Below are 17,921 nucleotides of genomic sequence, written 5' to 3' on the forward strand. Positions count from 1 at the left end.
ACCTAATCCTCTTTTCTATATCAAATCCTGTTGCCTGAAGACAAAATTTCCCTTTTAGAAAACTTCCAAGACTTGATCATGGATTTGTTATGACATGGCGCTCCGTCGACCACATCGGAAATCTCGCCACGGCTGCGTGGAATGCAAGAGACGACGAGTGAAGGTACGCGCACCATCCAAACACCGAATATCCCGTCTCACATCCCACAGTGCGACGAAGCCCGCCCATCATGCTCCAATTGCGAAAAACGCCATTCAGAATGCGAGTATGGTTCATCAGCCTCGTTGCTCTGGACAAATGAAGACCCAGAAGGCAGTCTCAGTCTCGACTTCGCCCGCTCATCAAGCGCGACCCCCAACTCCAGCCTCGCTAACAGCGAAAATGTACCCTCGCTTAATGTCCACGATCTGGAACTCATGATGCAGTGGTGCAACGCTACATATCACACGCTCTCACGAAACCAACACACAGATCCAATCTGGCGCAATATCGTCCCGGAAGAAGCTCTCTCTCATCCATTTTTGATGCATGGCATTCTGGCACTTTCTTCTCTGCACCTGGCGCGCACGGGCCCGGAGCCTTCACGGCGCGCCTCGTATCTCAACCGCGCCGTCGCGCATCAGAATCAAGCGCTGGCGCTGTTTCGAGGCTTGCTCGGCGATGTGAATGAAACTAATGCTAAAGCGATGTTTGCATTTGCGGGCATCGTGGTGATTTACACATTCGGCTTTCCCAACACGCCTGATGTGCAGGATCCATGGGCCTGTGTCGATGACCTGTACCAGGTCCTCGTGCTGACGCGCGGTGTTCAGCAAGTAATCTACGCACCGAGAGATTTTCGAACATTTTTATGGAATAGTTCCTTCGGGCCTATCCTACAAGTGGAGGAGATTGTGGGCATTCTTCCTGATGAAGCGGTTGTGGCTTTACGACAGCTGCGCGCGGCGAATGAAAATTGCGGCGAGGATCCAAATCACGAACTGGATGTTTATTCAAAAGTGATTGAAAATATGGAGGAGATGTTGACTTGGGTCTACGGCGGGATGCGCGCGAATACGATCGCAGGGCGATGGGCAATTAAGTTGCCCAGTCGATACATGGAGCTGTTGCGAGAGAGGGATCCATTGGCACTCGTCATGCTGACTCATTATGGCGTGCTTTTGCGGTCTCTTCAACATCGCTGGTGTTTCGACGAATGGTGTTTGCGTGTGGCCAAGGTCGCCTGGCAGATCTTAGATGATCAATGGAGACCCTTGATTCACTGGCCCATGACCGAGCTTCTCGGTTCGAATTACCGAGAGATTGTCACTTGAATTGTTGTCATATATTCATATACCCTGAAGCGAACTGTCTATAAAAAAATAATCAAAGCACAAAACAAAATACAAAACTCATTGAAACACCAGCCCTGGAATTCTTCAGACCATCGAACCTTCCTTCACCTTCAAACCTCCCATGGCTGTCACCTTGTGTCCACGACCAAGAAGATAGTTCACCTCACTCGGGTGGATGACAAGGAAGATAACCATGAGCGCAAACATCAAGAGACCATCGAACACATAAATGAACACCTCATGCTCCATCACGTACCCCGATTCACCCTGAACATACTCAACAACACGAACAACAGACCGGATCAAAACAAGAACACTGGATGAGTGGAGAGCCCACATGTGCTTCTGCCACGGGTACTGGCTTGCAACAGCAGCAGCAGTAGAATGCCCCGCGACCCGACGCGAGAAGACCACCGCACTGATAAGGAAGAATCCGAAAAACACGATCTGCACAATGAGACCGCCGATAATCACGTTCTGGCCCGTACTCGAAGACGAACTGGAGCCGGTAACCATGATTCCAGCGCCAGATGCCTGCATCAGGAAGCTGAGAACATCACCCGCGACGAAGATCTTGGTCATCCAGCTAACGCGCACAAGTGCGAGTTGTTCGCCCTTGATCATCAGGATGATACGACCAAGTTCCATGTAAATGCTTGCTGCGAAGAGAGCTGGGGCGATGAGGAGGAGTGTGCTTTGCATGACGTAGGGTCCGAGAGTCCAGTTGGGTGACTGTTGTGAAGACATTGCGCGGCCAATGTATCCAACGAGCTCAACTGCATTTCTGGTTAGTATCTTGGAAATAGATAGTTTGAGGTAAAGGGACGAAATCCTCGGGAAGGAACGTACAGTAGCCGCCAATGACAAGAGGGATGAAGAACCATGTTCTCGTGCGGAAAAGGTGAAATGTATGAAGAAGTGTCACGACAGCGAATAGGATGATGAATACTACTGCTGCGCCCATAGAGGGGTAGTACGTGTAGGCGGTCCAGTTTCCGTGTGAAGAAGACATTTTGATTGACGATGAGGTTGTTCAGGCAAGGTCGAAATATTTGGACTTAATGAACTGAGAAGCTAACTAACTGGAATCCAGCACCCTTAAATACCCCCTATCGCTCAAAATCTTTCAGTCCAGCGATGCAGATTTAGCACTATCTATCAAAAGAACGAAGTTCGTATAGATCCACATTCGTAATCCTAACCGATTCGGGACTAGCGCACAGCCCCTAAGCCTATTACGGATAAAGTTACGAGAATGCGAAAGTCAATCTGCAAATTTAGACCAACCTTCGGAATAAGCGTTCAGGCATACACGAATTTCGCCTCTTAGTGGATCTGCGGCACTTAAATTTTCTGTACCGTAGCTGGGGAGGCTGGGAATCAAATGGATACGGTCTTCTGCCCGTTGCCCCGCTCATTATCATCTCCACCGGTGTCAGGGCCGTTTCAGGGTTCTGGCCGTGACCAAGTCGCAATGTAAGTTAAAAATTCACAAGTTGAGGGGCCCCGTTAGAACTGTGAGATAATTACTCCGAAGTAACAGCGGGTAAATGCAGAATGTTTCGGTCAAGTCCTGTCCTCGGAAGTGAGCATGCGTAGGATATACTTAAGCATATCATAACGGATTTATTGAAAGCATCCGAGAAGACCACAGAGAACGATATGATCCGAGATAGGCTCATGCAAGTTGGTAGTTGTCTAAGTGATCATGGGACCAGCAAGCAAGACGTTTTTGATGTGCGAGGTCATCTTGAATCTAGTTTGGTTCAACATCTTAATCCAGTTTGATATCCGAAGGGGTACACAGCAACCAGGCTTGCGTACTAGTGAAGCATGCGGCTTCTCCAGGATCCACCCCCGCAAGTGTAGGTATCTCGGTTTTCTCGCGTACTCGTTAATTTTTTCTCTCAAACTGGTGCTCTTGAACAGTGGAAAATGAGACATCCTCTCTTGGATCTCATTCGTGTCTAATACTGCTTGATCTTAGAAGAAACACAGAGCACTCGCACCACAACATCAAAGCTTGGGTTGCGAAGCTGAGAACATCAACACACGTCCGACGACTCTCGTCTCCACAATCTCATAATGTTTGATAAGCGCCTCGCGAATCTCAAATTCCCCATCCCCCCAGTTATTGAAAATTCCCCGACCGTTATAGATACTCATCAACAACCGGCCAAGCCAGTTGTGCACAATCCCCTTTCCGAGAATTGTTGTCCCGTAGATTGTTCCGTTCTCAACCAAAAGCGGCTTTATCCTTGCAAACAATTGTGTCTTGGAATCCACAGGACCCGGTAGGCAATGAAGGACGAAGAAAATTGAGATAGAATCATAGAGATGGGCTGGTCGGATCGGCTCCATGATGTCCGCTTGAACTGTCTGAACATCGGGCCTTCCCAGCCGTTTCTTTGAATAATTCAGAGAATGTGAGTTTAGAGCCATCAACGTCACTTGTTTATCTTTTGGAATGTTGGCATTGGCGAGGTAATAGCCTGTTCCGGGGCCAATGTCGAGGTGGTGTTTGCCAATGAAGCTTTTGAAGAATGGGAGCTGCACGCTTCGTGTGGGACATTTCCAGATGAAGAAGTTTGACAGACCTAATACTAAGAGGTCATATAAGGACAGAGTGAATGGACTGTAGATAGCCGCACCAGCGGCCCCAGATGCCGTGGGTTGGGTAGGTTGATTCATTTTGGAAGCACTGAGTTGAGCATGGGTGAGAATGGTCTCACCTAGACACATATCTTAATTTATACAGATGAGGACGCTAACAGTTTGCTCTTTTTACAATCACAAAATATTGAGATCTATCGAAATCTCACCTGCAGGAGAATGATCTGGCAACTCGGCGCTTTTTTGTGTACTTTATTGGTCGAGACTCTGGATAAATTTGCCATGATTGTCCAATGATTCAGCACTAGTCCTGAACAGTTCTGGAATTATTCATAATGATTCGTTCATCCTACTCTGGAGATTTCTCTTCACCGGGTGAAAGGGGTTCGTTTTGTTGCTGTGGCTTTGATGCCGGCGACGAACCAATTTTAGGTAAATCAGTACTGGTAGATTCTAATGGTGTCACCCAGCACGGAGGTATCTGACTTGAGCCCAGAAATTCGTCATGCATCCGCATTTGTTCTTCTGAAAAGGATACAGGATTTCCGGCCCATTTAATGCAATTGAGTTATTAACGACCGCGAGTTACGAACTGTCTTCCAAGCCATAAGCCAGTCCAGAGAAGGAGTGGTTGAAAAGTATTCTGTACTGTATGAGTGAAGGCGCAACTGAAACAAGATTTCCCAGAAACTTTAGCTCTGGTCGTAAATGGGAAGGTGGAGAGAGTCGCAATTGAAGTGATTTAACAAGGCCTTTGGCTCTAACCTGACATCCTTCCCTAACTTTCCGACGGCTGACCCAATTTATTCCGCCAGGATCAAGTACCATACAGGCTCTTTCCTGGCAGCTTATACAAATGTAATGGTAGTCTGAGGAATAATTTTCCAGACCGACACATTCCAAGTGTTGCCAAGCATGGCATTGAGAACAACAAATACCGTGCGTCTCCAGTCTAGTTCGTTTGCCGCAGCAAGGTATAGAGGACTTCAAACTTCGCAAGTCAATGTTCTTGAACTGGGATTCTGAAGCATAGTAGCATTGCTCAGCAGCGAAGGATGCCTGCGAAAATGCTACGGCATCTCGTGGATCCGCTTTACGAAGAATCATCTGAACAATCTCAGGCGGCATGTTCACAGGCCACTTCTCCCTATGGGCGTGAGGCTTCTTCCAACAGTTTGATGTTAGAATCCGAGCCAGAGCGCGGAACCCAGGTGAACATTGGGTTGCTGAATAGTTGGAAAGCAATACTAGGCTCCTAGAGGCCAGAACGACCTCGAGAGAAAGCTTCACGAAAACGAGATGACGTGGTGAAATGACAATTAAGCGAACGTCGTCATGTCTGAGCCGAGAGTCGCCAATATATGACTTGGCTTTTGAGACCGCTCTGTTTATCATGGCCATAGATTCAATTTCATCCTGTAAAACAACAAGATATCCATGAAACCAATAGACGTCCGTGTCGGGGTACTTCCAAAGGGGAATGGACGCGAAAGAGATCGGAAGCTCAACGTTGCAATCGAAAGACACCTCAAAATCCCAGGCTGCAAGACGCAGGAAAGCGACACATAATACCCTGAATATAGGAGAATTGTATCTCCATGTCGAAGGGTCATCGATATAAAAGCGCGAGATAAAAACGAGGTCAATAAAGAATCGCTCCTGTAGCTCGTTCATGGGTGTAGGGATGCCAAAGTCGATTTCAAACGTCTCGAATTGCTTTGTCTGTGCCTTGTCGCTCTCACAGATATATCCGCCCGACATGTATGGAGGTTTTCGCATCAAATGATAATTTATGCTAGATATCTCATGGATCTTGGTGAGATCCATCTGTACTGCCGAAGGTGCCAATAAACCGTCAAGCTCACTCCATAATGAGATCGTATTGACGGTGTATATGTAATCTAGATTCGAGTGAATTGGGCTAGAGAACGGAACGGGCTCCCATCCTTCAAGATTGTCGGGCTTGTCGCATAGATGTTTGATTGTTCGCAGCGTTGACTCATCGTCAGGCGGACTTATCCGCCCTCGAGGGTGATAGAAGCGGTACCATTTCTCTAAGAGAGCATGTTAGTGTTTGCAAGTCATATAGTACGGATCATCACCAACCATTGATGTGTAAGTTCCAGAGCCCTCTACACCCCATCTCATTTATGAAGTCCTGGAGTGTAAAGTGTTGTGGGGTTTATGGATATGCTGGGGTGCGGAGCTGCATGAGGAGGGGCTGGTACTCCGTCCACGGGGTGTTAGTTGCCCCATATCTCAGGCTCGCAACGGGGTTGTGGAGGCCTTCTCCCGTCTTTCTTCACTACTTTATTTCTCCACCAAGCTCTTTTTGTTTTGCAGTTCTTAGTTAACCAAAGCACAGGTTTACTCCACAGCGTCTGGAGTCTGCCAGGTCAAATAGAGCGACGGGCGAAAATGGAGGTCAGCCATGAGAGAAAGGCCACGCCAGAGTCCAATTCTGAAAGCGCCCAGGTCCGGGTCGTTGGTTGACCGAGGCCAAAAAGCGTTGCAGTCAAGCGTATCGGGACCACCCGTAGACTGTGGACACCAACCTTTCCCGACTCCCAAGCACCTGCGACCCCACACATTTTCCATGAATACGTCAATCGAGCCCGCGAGCTCCAAAAGGAAGCGCCTGTCTCATGCATGTAACAATTGTCGACAGAAGAAGACTCGTTGTGATGAACAGCAGCCCTGTCGCCCATGTGAGCAAGCCGGAGTGGAGTGCATAACAACCGATAAGCGTCGAGATGGCGCGCCCGTCGCCCGACGGCGACGCACTGGTGCCTCGGTTTCATCTCAGCCACCCACCACACCAAGTTTTTCAAGTCCATCAAATGACCACATTCCATCTGTTCTATCTGCGCAAGATCGCCCACGGCTGTGGTCTCAATGCTGGGGTCGGGAGCGCTGGAGGACGGGCCGCTTGCCGATGATGCCCCGCTTATCCGGGGGCAGTATGCTTGAGTTGACAAATGAATGGCTGAATCTTGCTTTTTATCGGATGAAAGCGAGGCGAAACTATTCTATTGCTCCCGTCATCGATGACCGATTCTCGAACTCTTTACCTCGCTGTGCTCCCAATCTCCCTTCCCCGACGCAGACTCGGGGCTTTATCGACTCTTATTTTGCTACCATTCACTGTTTGTTTTCATTCGTTGATCGCAGTACTGTGGAAGATATCTATGACTGCGATTTGACTCGATCTGAAGGCTCCTCGCTCGTGTCTGAAAGCTCAAATCCCTGTCGGGTGGCGTTAATATATTTGACTGTAGCGGGTGGGATATTGGTCACGCCCGCGTCAGAAACATCTCAAAAGCAAATCCCAACCTATCTCACATATTGCAACACGCTATTAGGCCATCTTGTTGCGACCCGTGCCTTGGAATCAGTTCAAGCAATACTTTTGTTTGCGATAATCCTACGCTGCTGCGACAGGGTTGCTTGGGCATGGGATCTTCTCACGATGGGGGTTTCAATGGCAAAGTCTATGGGAATCAACCAGGTCGAAGAAGGTGGCTTCCAGCAGACGCGCTCGTCCAATGCAAGCGACGGAGTTGCCGCCAAGACATGGCGCACCATGTATGTTTTCGAAAAGATTCTCGCCTTTGAGAGTGGTCGACCTTCCATGGTCTGGGATCACAAGCTCTCGAAGGGACGCGAGAAACAACAGACAACGGGAATGAAGAAGGAAACCGAGTTTGAGTTCCAGGACGCCCTGCTCAGATTAGCCAATGTCCTCCATGAAATGCAGGAACGTTCAGCGCAGGCTTGGCATAGAGAAGAATCGCTACCCCAGTCGGTAGATGAGGCAATCGAAGAGAAAATACGAACAGGAGGAGAGCTAGCCTTGCTGCTTGGGAATTGGAGGGAAAATCTACCCTTGCAACATAAGTAGGTTATGAGTTTCAAATATTCTTCCAAATGCTTACAAGAATCCACTGACCCCCAAACTGCAGAGTTAGAGGGCAAATGGCCGCTGGTACGCCAAATGCCTCACAGGTGGCATTTTTGTCTTTCTACTATTATACAGCGTGAGTTCCAAATTGGCTAGTCTTTTGCATCTATTGTTTGATCTACTCACAATATTACTTTGTCTGTGAGTTGCTGACAGCCCTCGAAATAGAACCATATATTTGCATCGAAGCGCATTACTGGTCAACAAAGACGAACTGTTTGAAGTTGTTGATAAATATGCAACAGGCAAGCCGTGGAAACAGCGGCTTCTTGACAGCCCAGTGGTGGTAATTGAGGCCGCTAGGGACTTAGTGAGGCTTTTAGTCGAGCTTGTCGACTTGGGAACACCCAACTTTCTGTCGACACTTGCCTCTCCACTTAATGCAGTCGGCGTGCTTGCTGTGCACATTATGCGTGAGCGTGGGTCACTACTGATTCGATCCGAATATGAGGTAAATATCCCTCTAATACTAGGGTATGCTTTCTGACATCGCTTGGATGGGTCTAGTTGATGAAAGTTGCCACACAGCTCACTCGAGCCTTTTACCACAAACATGGGGCAATGTGCAACGCCGATGATTTCCTTGACAATTTGGATCAATATATACTATCTTGGCTTGAAGAGCCGATGCCAAGGCTGAGCGATCAGTCGACTATAAGTCCTACGGCTGCATTCAATGAAGAAACAATTGATCTCGCCCAGGATCATTTTCTCCCATCTTGGGGCCAATCCTCTCTTGACTGGGCTGGATGGGACTGGAATGACCTAAGTCATCTGTTCGAACATAGCGAGTGACATTGCGAAGAATCATTAATCAAGAACGCACAAAGTCCAGAACTATTCACACTTCAGAGAGAGTTAGATAAATAACACGATCTGGTAAAATCAGGCCATTTGCTGAAGGTAAGGAATTCCAGTCAGCCTGAATCCACGTTCAGACAATTGAACAGGATTACGAGGCTTGGAGCGATTATGAGGATCGAGCTCCCCATTTCTGTAGACAGGTAGGTCAACAACATGCATCGCGTTCGGCCAATGGGTGGTCATTTTGGTTTCTACCGAGTGTGAGATGAGTTTTTGTTTTCACGGGGCACAAGCAAGTTCATACCCTCAAATGCCATCTTCTTGGTCTCAAGTTGCTCCTTTGTTGCGTCCGCGACAGGCATGAAGCAAGTATAAACGCAGAATCTATCCTGTGAGGTCTCTGATGACACGTTGTAGTGAGGAGTGCGAGAGTCCCCTGAAGTGGTCAGCTCCTGTTCTCCAAAAGCTTCGATAACTGTGTCTTACAAAGAAGCAGGTCGCCAGGCTCAGCTTCCACCTTTACCCACTCACAGCCCTTTTCCTTCAACCAGCTCTGTCCAGCTTTGGTGAATCCGTACCACTCCGTCGTCCTGTAACCAAACATATCAGTCACTATACTGGGTACGGTTGAGGTTCGCCTACCAAGACCAAATTCTCTCTTCTTCTTTGAAGTTCGCATGGAACTCCTCGCTGAGCAAGTGCGCTCCCTTGCAAACAATCAAGCCCCCATCTTTGGGTCCATTTGGTAGCAAGTTTACCAGGCCTTGCAAGCAACGAAATCCCGGCTTCTCAGGATCTTGGTCCTGATGTGGCCATGGGGAATTGGGTTTGACATCTTTCCGGTTCGGAAATCCAATGTTGACCGAGTCAAATGAGACAATCAGATCTTCGGTGTCGTAAACTTTCTCAAATGCCTCAATAACGCCGGGCTCTTGTCGAACTGCCCAAGTGAAGGATTCGTGAGAAATTGCATAGCCGAGACACATGCCTTTCTCATTGATATCCGGAAGGTGATCTTTGTGGATTGTTTTGGGGTCATTTCGATTGAAGCCGAGATTGCTGGTTGTGTAAGCCTGAGGCAAATGTTGATATTCTCTAATTATTTGGAAATTGGAAGACTTACAAATCTTCTAGCCATTGGTATACATCGCTGGCATACCCCAACGCTCGCTCACGGGCCACGGCGCCTTTCACGACAGCATATCCGTCTCTGAGAAGGTCGTCTCGGAAATCGCCATAGTAGACATCCGTTCCCTGAGAAAACAATCTTCCTGATGGAGCTTTTAGACAGGCGGTAGTGCTCGGTGGGCTCGTGACAGTGGAAGTCATTGTGCTGAGTATTGTACACTGGTGGGATCTTTGGGCTTGGATGGTCAATAGTACGACTCAATAGATTTTATTCTCGATATTTTGACTGAGCTTTTATGTGAATCAATCGCTGAATGTAATACCATGGCTTCGGCTTGGCTCATGGTGCGGTTCGGCTCGGCTCGGCTGGTCCGGCTCGGCTTTGGCTTCCCACAGCCTTACCTAGTCTGTTCCATCGTCTCATTGCACCGACAGGCAAGCAACAAGCACAGTATTGCAGCTAGTTATTACCAGGTGAATTGGTTCCCCCACATGCCGATGCTTAGATGTCCAAAAACAAAGCCTGAGGTATCCCCACGAAAGGGGTTGGTTATTTGAAAGGTACAACTACACTACACGTATCCAATGTCTCGCCTTCGATCTTCACATGAATGTCCTTGTATGATGGAATGGATTTGGGTAACCTTCATTAGACTACAGAGGATAAACCAAAACAGACCAAAGAGGTATATCTGAAAATTGTCCTCCGAAGCTCAGTCCCCTCTGGAAAGTAGGGCCATGTGAAAGAGGTGGTGTTGAGCACGATCTTGGTCCTACAGAGCTAGGGAATATCACGTCACGGCTGTTTGAATTCGATCTGCAACCTCTGAGAAAGATTGGGGTTTTCCGTTGGTGCCCGCCCTTGATGCCCTCGGGGCCCGAAGAGTTGGGATGTGGGGCTTTTGATAGTGAGCAAACTGGCTCCCCGACCAGGTCTGCGGCATTTGGTTGGCTGGCCGACGCTCAACACTCTCCGGGCCCCACCTCGCGCGATCTTAATTCCGGGGATGTCATGTGACCCAACACGTCCTGCCACTTTTAGCGTTGCGTGGAAAGCCAAGGTGCAGCTTCAAGACATCTTTCGATAAGAGTATTTGGCATCATCGCCAAGAACAATCCATCGAAAAAATGTTCGCAACCCGTTGGGTACCAGCCGCCCGGCTGAACATTAAGCAAGCCCGAAGCTTCTCTTTGCTTTCCACTCACACCACTTTCCCGGCAACAATGTATCGATTCCAGCTAAACAAGAAGGCCACACTGTACGATGCTAGCCAAGAGGAAACGCGGTATAGAAAAGATGGAATCAGAGTGTCCGAAAACGGATTGGTTCATGCGAACATCTCCAAGTCCAGCCCATGTTTGTTGATCCCGGCCAGGTAACATGCGTTGCAGCTCTGACATCATACCAGACTCCAACGGACCAATTTTCATGCCAAACTCGCGCCTCTTGCAGCAGATGTTGAAGTTTGATTTCGATCACTACCAAGAAGAAACCAGTGACGGCAAATGCCCATTGGACCCAAGCGTTATTTGTGTGCAGAAGGGTAAGCATCCCTACCTACTTGACAAATTGAACAATTAGCTTATTCGCCCACTTGCGAGTTGCGCAGGTACTCCCATTCCCTCGGCTCTAGTCATGTGGAGAGAAGGGATTTCCCGCTTCTCCTTGCAACCCGCGGAACCAACCGAGCTAGAAAGTGAGTTCTACTTCCAGTCTTCATGCAGACAGCGTACTGATGTTTTCCAGAACTCAATGACCTACTGAGTGAGTTCTATGAGAGTTCCGCCACTGCTATTGGGGCGAAGGAATGGATCGAGACCCACCCATACAAGGAGAGTATCCCGGATCAGAATGAGGAGGAGTGGATGAAAGCGTGAATCCGTCACGTTCCTCTGGATCATTGTATGTTTTGAATGTACCAGTAATAGTAAATTTCGATGAACGATCTGAAAGTTGTTCATATTTGCGACATGAGAATACCTGTGTGGGTTTTATGGCATGGAATTTTCACTATATGCTATCTATCGGAGCCTGCCGAAATACATCATTGATCTTTGTAATCTTAGCTTCTATTTCAGTCAACAATTTCCAAGCACCCCTGCTTCGCGACATCAACCTTTTTGTTCGACCCAAGAGCTTGCGTAACACAGCGACATGTAAAAGGACAGCGTGACGAACGAGCGACAGCCGCATCCTCGGTGCTTCTATTTGACAGCGACCAAATGAAATCACTCCATCAAACACCTCATCGCTGACTGAATCACTAGAATCAAAGCCAGCTCTGCTGGATAGACTTTCCAATTGCCCACTGTGGGCAACAAGCTTCCTTGCAGCGGTTTCAGACACGAACATCAGCTGCTGCGCAAGAGTTGCAACGATAATGCCGTTCTCAACACAAACATTGCACTGGTCACAGGCCAGCACCTCCTCCAAGGTTTCCATGCCCCGTCCGAGTAGTATGACCAGCATATCTATTCCGACTTTTTTGGTATCTGTGTCTGTGCCCGCGCCCTGGGCATCCACAGTCTGCAAAGCTTGCGCCATTATGCGTAGGCATTTGCATGGCCGTTGAGAACTGGTGGACTTCTTCAGCTCCAATGATCCTTGGCTTGTCTCAGCATACGTGGAATTCGAGCCCGACGTTGTGTCCGGAGATGGTAGCATCATGGCATTGTTTCGCGAGGTCAAGTTAGGGTCATTTTCTGTACCTGGACCGGAGCCATGAGAGTAAGCTTCAGAGGGAGGGCGTTGAAGTTGCGAATCTACAGTACCAAGATCCATATCCAAGTCCCAGATATGGTTTGCTTCCTGGTCTGCCTGGTGTTGAAGTTGTTGATGCTCTCGCGATACCTGTGGGGGCATCGACAGGATGCCATTATCATCCAAGTCGAACTCATTGGCTGGCCTTGTGGATGGAAGTGACCAAGTTGGATCATCTGCGCGCCTGCGATTGGACTGGAAAGCATTTTCCAGATTAGCTCCGCCACTGGGCTCCGTGTCGCGAGCAAGGTCCTGCGCTGTGCCCGAGCCACCGTTGGATACGAAAACAGGATCAGCGTAAACATCCCAGTCGCTATTGTTATTGTAAAAGCACGCAGGTGATAAACTTGTCGCAGGTAAAGAGGGACAGATGTCTGCCAAATTTGAAGTTGTGGAAGGTTGAGTGACGGGTGGCGCTGCTGCCGACGCTAGCCGATGTGGGCTGGTTGGTCCCTGGGGCTTCGGGGCTGACGGTCCCCGTACCGTGGGGAGATCCGGGGTGATCACAGATGGGCGGCGGGCGGAGCTGCCGCCACCATGCTGTGAACGTGGCGAATTGACAGGGGAAGACGGAGTCGACTTGTATACGCAACTTTGTGACATAGACCGGCACTTTTTGCAACCCGCCTTTTCGCCGCTGCATTTGAGCTGATCGGCAAAATTTTAGGTCTGAGTATGGGTTGAAGAGTTTGGTATAACTCACCTTTCGGTCACGACACGAATTGCAGGCTACTCTAGTGAAGCCTCGGGCTTCAACCCCATCGGCTCTGGAGATCTCGACGTGCTCATGGTCATTCGTATTCCGATTATACCGAAATGTTCCGAACATGATGGTACAACAGCAATCAATAGAACCTTTCGATATAACTAGAGAACCTTGGAGACTAAGATAATTAGATATATCTGTCAACAGTGTACTAGATCCCACGTAAGCTGACGGAGAAGAGGGGCCAAGATAGCTCTATGGGGCCAAATGATGAAAGTCCCCTCTATGAAGCATGTAACTTGGGGGGCTGAATTACTTAAGTGGCTTACATGGCGAACGAGCTGCCTGACCCTTGGCATGTCTTGTTTCATCTTGACCACATTGAAGATAACATTTATAGAGTTTGAGATCGGAATGCTGAGGTAGATTCCCACGTAGAAGTCATAGAAAAACACTCCATTTCTTCACAAATTTAGCGCGTGCACTGCGGGCCTTTCCCCAAGAAATACACAAATACATGAACTCCGATTTGTGCCCGAGACCTAGAGAAATTGTTGCTGCGGAGTACAGTTCCACACTACATGGACATAAGCTTGAGATCACGGAGTCAATTGGGACTAGGACACAACGGCAAGGGTGGGACCCGATCCCTAGACTCCTTCCTTACACTCAATCCGTGGATGGTCAGATCCCATGTCCCCACAAATGAACTGATGTGGCCAAATGACTTCTGGGGCTGGCATCTTCGGCATCAACGGCATACTCGGCATGTTCGGTCTTCTTAGACCACCGCAATAGCCGAGTTATTCGAGCATCATGATGATCGTGATCACAGCCTAAACCCGATCTTCATTGGATCATGCTTATTTAGAGACGAAGAGGTAGCCCGCTAGATGGATCAAGGGACTATTCCGTAACCCCGAATGTAATTTTCGGGGTCCTTAATTAAGGCAACCGAATCCTTCCGATCAAAACTGATTTCTCCCTCGGGCGTTTTCCTACTAGATTTGGGGTCAATACTACTGTGGCTACCTAGACAATGATGTGCGAGATGCAATATGTACGCATTTGGGGGCCATGGGGAGAGGCTTGCAAAAACCTACACTCCAACTTGTTGATTGGCAGCACAAGATCTAAGCCACTATGTATGGCGAGGAAAGTAGTAATGATTATGTCGATCAACAGGAGACAATGTACTCCGTACTCAGTACGGAGTAGGTATGTGGGGGACATTGGAGCAGGATGGAATGCAAAAGTAAATCCCCCGACCGGAATCTCAAGATTTGAATAGATTTTGGGGGCCACAGACCAATTTTGTCGTATGAACACTAGGTGCCCAGGTGGTATATCGATACAGCAATCCTTCGTGGGAAATCATCGCTCGGATCTTCCTGAATTTCGGCATGGGAGAGCCGATCCCCGCGGGTCCACATTTCCGACCGAAGTTGATCGTCCCGTTTCATCAGCTCTAATTTACTGAAATGCTCTATTATGAAGTAATAAAAGCATCTTCAACTAAAGTCGTGTTTGGGATTAGCCGGCCCCCCGAGAAACCTACGAAATCACATGGGTTTATGCTGGCCTCGCTGTTCGAAGTTCAAAGACCGCCATCAAAGAGCGTAACATCATATGATATTGCTCGAAATATTTCCTGCCTCTATCGCGGAAATTCAGAAGGGACGCCACCTGGAAATTGACGCGGAATTTAGTAATTTGGAGTAGTCCACGTAATAATTTTTGGTTAGAAGTCCCGGATGTTACCGGATTGGGAAGTGCACGAGAGCGGTTAGTCTAAGCAGTGCTGACCGCGTAGAGATGTTGACTCCATACTTCCCGATGGGCTTTGCTGATCGAGGAACAAAAGTGGGACTGTCGCATAGCGAAAGCTGATCGGAAGCTAACAAATTGAGAACTGGTGAAAAGCTCACCATCAGCGATAGCAAGCATAGGTCAACTCTTACAACCAAAGCCTCCTGTCTCCCGCCCGTTCCTGGCCTTCAAACATTTATCGTCAAAGTCAGATCAACGCAAGATGAGGGTTATCATCGTTGGTGGCGGCATCGGCGGCCTTACCATGGCAAATGCATTGGAAAAAGCAGGCATTGATTTCGTCATGTTGGAGGCTCGAGCTCGGTTCGACCCTCAGGTTGGCGCATCAATCGGTTTAGGTCCAGGTGCAATGCGCATCTTCGATCAAATAGGCGCCGCAGATGCGATCCTCGACCACACAGCACCTGTCCAAGTTTCAAAGGTTCATCGCAGAGATGGGAAGTTGATTATGCCTCCTTCGCCAGCATTTCAGCTCGTACAGGCACGGTAAGTACAGATGTTTTCAAAAAAGAGAGTTCGACCTAATGAAATTACTAGATTTGGATATGGCGTTAGATTCCTGGAGCGACAATTGGTATTGCGTGCTTTAGCAAATTGTATTTCTCAAACAGCGAATATGCTGCTTAGCAAGGTTGTTCAGCGGATTGATCATTCCGAGGCTGGTGTCATGGTCCACTGCCAAGATGGATCATCCTACCACGGAGATATAGTAATCGGATGTGATGGCATCAACAGCAAAGCCTCAACGAGAGCTGAGATGTTCCGCCTTGCGAGTGAGGCGGATCCCCATTACCTATCAGCGGCAGATCGCACAGGTATGATCAACCCATCCACGAAATTGCACGAATTGGCGTTGACAGATGTGGGCAGAGATGTGCGCGGATTATAAATGTCTCTTTGGCATATCCAACCCAATGGAAGGTTTTGAGGATGGAGATGTCGATACGACCATCGACAAGGGCCGATCTCTACTGGCTATGACAGGGAAGAACGGACGTGTCTTCTGGTCATTCCATGAAGAGCTCGACAAGAGATATTATTACGGTGCTGCAGATTACCCGAGGTACTCCACAGCAGATGCAGAAGAGCTCGCATTGGCGAATGCTTCGCAACATTGCAACGAGCGACTGACGTTAGGAGACCTTTGGGAAAACAGAATCTGCTCTACCCTTGTTCCTCTCGAAGAAGGGCTCTTCGACAAATGGAGCTGGGGGCGCATAGCTTTGCTTGGTGACAACACTCACAAGATGACACCGAATTATGGACAAGGTGGAAGTACCGCTGTTGAATCGGCCGCTGCATTGGCCAACGAGCTCAAGACGCTACAAAACAGCAGCGTTGTCAATGGAAAGACCATCGCGGTTGCATTTGCGGAATGGCAAAAGAAGCGCAAGACTCGAGTTGAGGCAACAACCAGGGAGGCAGCAGCAGTCTGTCGGATGCAAGCATTGAACAGCATCAAGGCCTACATACTCGCATTTTATGTGATGCCAAACGCCACAGAGCTGCTGCTCAACCTAGTTACCGGGTCCCTCATAGGCTCGGAGATCCTTGAATATCTTCCAGTACCCAGTCGATCTTTTGAGGGCTCGTGTCCCTTTAACCCAAAGCAAGGGGTTGGCCACCAAGAGAGCACACTCAAACGAGCTGCAACCGCAGTTCCTTTGCTGCTCATCTCTCTCTGGATCAGAAGCCAACAACCTACCGAGCCAGTATTTCAATCATTGTCATTCCCATCAATACTCCAACTGACAGAGGGGGTACTGATTTATGCAATTTGGCTCATCGAGGCAAACCGACGAGGCAATGCATTCAACATCGCCAAGTTCCCTTTCATGTGGGCTGTTCTGAGCGTTAGATTCGGCACAGGTATCGTCGCTCCTTGTTATTTCTTCTGCCACTATGTTTGCTCCACCGTCGAAAAGTTTGCCGCTTTGGACATGAGACTTACGGAGATCGCCTATACCCAGACTATCTTGCCCTTGAGCATTGGGCTTCTCGGAGTGGCAGCAATGGCTCAAAATCTTACCTATAGTCCGACTTCAAGCCTCGGAAACATCCAGTGGATTTGGGGTGCAATCGCCGCTTTGATCATGTCAATTGTACCCTCGTTGTTGATGAAGATCGGAGTGACAAAGAGTACCATGCATGCAGACTCGATGGGCAACCAGTTACGGGACCTTCCGTATACCAGGACGTGCATTCATGCACTGACCCTGATATGTGGAGTGGCTTGGGTAGCATGTCTTCCGAGTACGCTCCTCGCCGGGGAATCATGGATCGCCAGATTCATCGATGGCGATTACACATCAGCACTCAGAGACATCAAGCTGGAGGAGACTGGACTGCTTTTATCCGCTGTATTTTGGCTGATGCTGTTGATTCGCGATCTGAAGCAAGCCGGCATGGTAGAGTCGAGTTGGGTTAAGCTCGTCAGCATGGGATTGGCACTCGGCGCCGTGGGAGGACCCGCAGTAGTTGTTGGGCTTGGATTCATGTGGCGAGAGGAGACTTTGGCGACAAAACGAGAGAAGCATGCTATAACCCGAGAGAAGTATGCAGAGAAGTCGATGCTCGAGGTGGGACTTGGTCGGGGGGCGTGGAATGGAAAAGAGGTAAATCACGTTTCGTAGTGAGAATAATCCCTTGCTGAATCTGGTCGGTATGATTTGGGAGGGGTAATTCATGTCTTGAGCTCTTTGTATAGGTCTTAAGTAGTTCAAATTTGAAATGAGGAATATCATAACAACTGAAATAGACTGGTTCAAAGAGATATGAGGATT

The 17,921-nt window shown here is 48.6% G+C and overlaps 9 protein-coding genes across 9 annotated transcripts; 4 read left to right on the top strand and 5 right to left on the bottom strand.

Moving 5' to 3' along the window:
* Positions 1–94: 94 nt before the first annotated feature.
* Positions 95–1,314, top strand: N7506_009302 (Zn(II)2Cys6 transcription factor domain-containing protein; the record flags this gene model as incomplete). The annotated part of the gene is made up of 2 exons (XM_056958595.1): positions 95–163; positions 211–1,314. The coding sequence occupies 2 exons, from the start codon at positions 95–97 to the stop codon at positions 1,312–1,314; spliced, it is 1,173 nt and encodes a 390-aa protein (XP_056807985.1).
* A 105-nt stretch (positions 1,315–1,419) lies between these two features.
* Positions 1,420–2,347, bottom strand: N7506_009303 (RTA1 domain-containing protein; the record flags this gene model as incomplete). Its single annotated transcript, XM_056958596.1, has 2 exons — positions 1,420–2,111; positions 2,185–2,347. 2 exons carry the CDS (start codon positions 2,345–2,347, stop codon positions 1,420–1,422), a joined length of 855 nt encoding a protein of 284 aa, XP_056807986.1.
* Positions 2,348–3,351: 1,004 nt separating this feature from the next.
* On the bottom strand, positions 3,352–4,026 carry N7506_009304 (class I SAM-dependent methyltransferase; the record flags this gene model as incomplete). Its single annotated transcript, XM_056958597.1, has 1 exon — positions 3,352–4,026. The coding sequence occupies one exon, from the start codon at positions 4,024–4,026 to the stop codon at positions 3,352–3,354; it is 675 nt and encodes a 224-aa protein (XP_056807987.1).
* Positions 4,027–4,751: 725 nt separating this feature from the next.
* Positions 4,752–6,096, bottom strand: N7506_009305 (uncharacterized protein; the record flags this gene model as incomplete). Its single annotated transcript, XM_056958598.1, has 3 exons — positions 4,752–4,795; positions 4,887–6,000; positions 6,055–6,096. The coding sequence occupies 3 exons, from the start codon at positions 6,094–6,096 to the stop codon at positions 4,752–4,754; spliced, it is 1,200 nt and encodes a 399-aa protein (XP_056807988.1).
* A 448-nt stretch (positions 6,097–6,544) lies between these two features.
* Positions 6,545–8,704, top strand: N7506_009306 (uncharacterized protein; the record flags this gene model as incomplete). The annotated part of the gene is made up of 3 exons (XM_056958599.1): positions 6,545–7,845; positions 8,099–8,360; positions 8,417–8,704. The coding sequence occupies 3 exons, from the start codon at positions 6,545–6,547 to the stop codon at positions 8,702–8,704; spliced, it is 1,851 nt and encodes a 616-aa protein (XP_056807989.1).
* A 260-nt stretch (positions 8,705–8,964) lies between these two features.
* Positions 8,965–10,042, bottom strand: N7506_009307 (uncharacterized protein; the record flags this gene model as incomplete). Its single annotated transcript, XM_056958600.1, has 4 exons — positions 8,965–9,149; positions 9,200–9,303; positions 9,356–9,772; positions 9,837–10,042. 4 exons carry the CDS (start codon positions 10,040–10,042, stop codon positions 8,965–8,967), a joined length of 912 nt encoding a protein of 303 aa, XP_056807990.1.
* A 927-nt stretch (positions 10,043–10,969) lies between these two features.
* N7506_009308 (uncharacterized protein) lies at positions 10,970–11,719 on the top strand (the record flags this gene model as incomplete). The annotated part of the gene is made up of 4 exons (XM_056958601.1): positions 10,970–11,198; positions 11,251–11,385; positions 11,452–11,538; positions 11,589–11,719. 4 exons carry the CDS (start codon positions 10,970–10,972, stop codon positions 11,717–11,719), a joined length of 582 nt encoding a protein of 193 aa, XP_056807991.1.
* A 351-nt stretch (positions 11,720–12,070) lies between these two features.
* N7506_009309 (Zn(II)2Cys6 transcription factor domain-containing protein) lies at positions 12,071–13,431 on the bottom strand (the record flags this gene model as incomplete). The annotated part of the gene is made up of 3 exons (XM_056958602.1): positions 12,071–12,105; positions 12,152–13,250; positions 13,306–13,431. The coding sequence occupies 3 exons, from the start codon at positions 13,429–13,431 to the stop codon at positions 12,071–12,073; spliced, it is 1,260 nt and encodes a 419-aa protein (XP_056807992.1).
* A 1,909-nt stretch (positions 13,432–15,340) lies between these two features.
* On the top strand, positions 15,341–17,771 carry N7506_009310 (FAD-dependent oxidoreductase; the record flags this gene model as incomplete). The annotated part of the gene is made up of 3 exons (XM_056958603.1): positions 15,341–15,624; positions 15,676–15,953; positions 16,009–17,771. The coding sequence occupies 3 exons, from the start codon at positions 15,341–15,343 to the stop codon at positions 17,769–17,771; spliced, it is 2,325 nt and encodes a 774-aa protein (XP_056807993.1).
* Between the last annotated feature and the right edge of the window lie 150 nt (positions 17,772–17,921).

The sequence above is a fragment of the Penicillium brevicompactum genome, assembly GCF_028827555.1.
Source record: "Penicillium brevicompactum strain IBT 35665 chromosome Unknown utg000006l_segment0_segment0, whole genome shotgun sequence".
NCBI lineage: Eukaryota > Fungi > Ascomycota > Eurotiomycetes > Eurotiales > Aspergillaceae > Penicillium > Penicillium brevicompactum.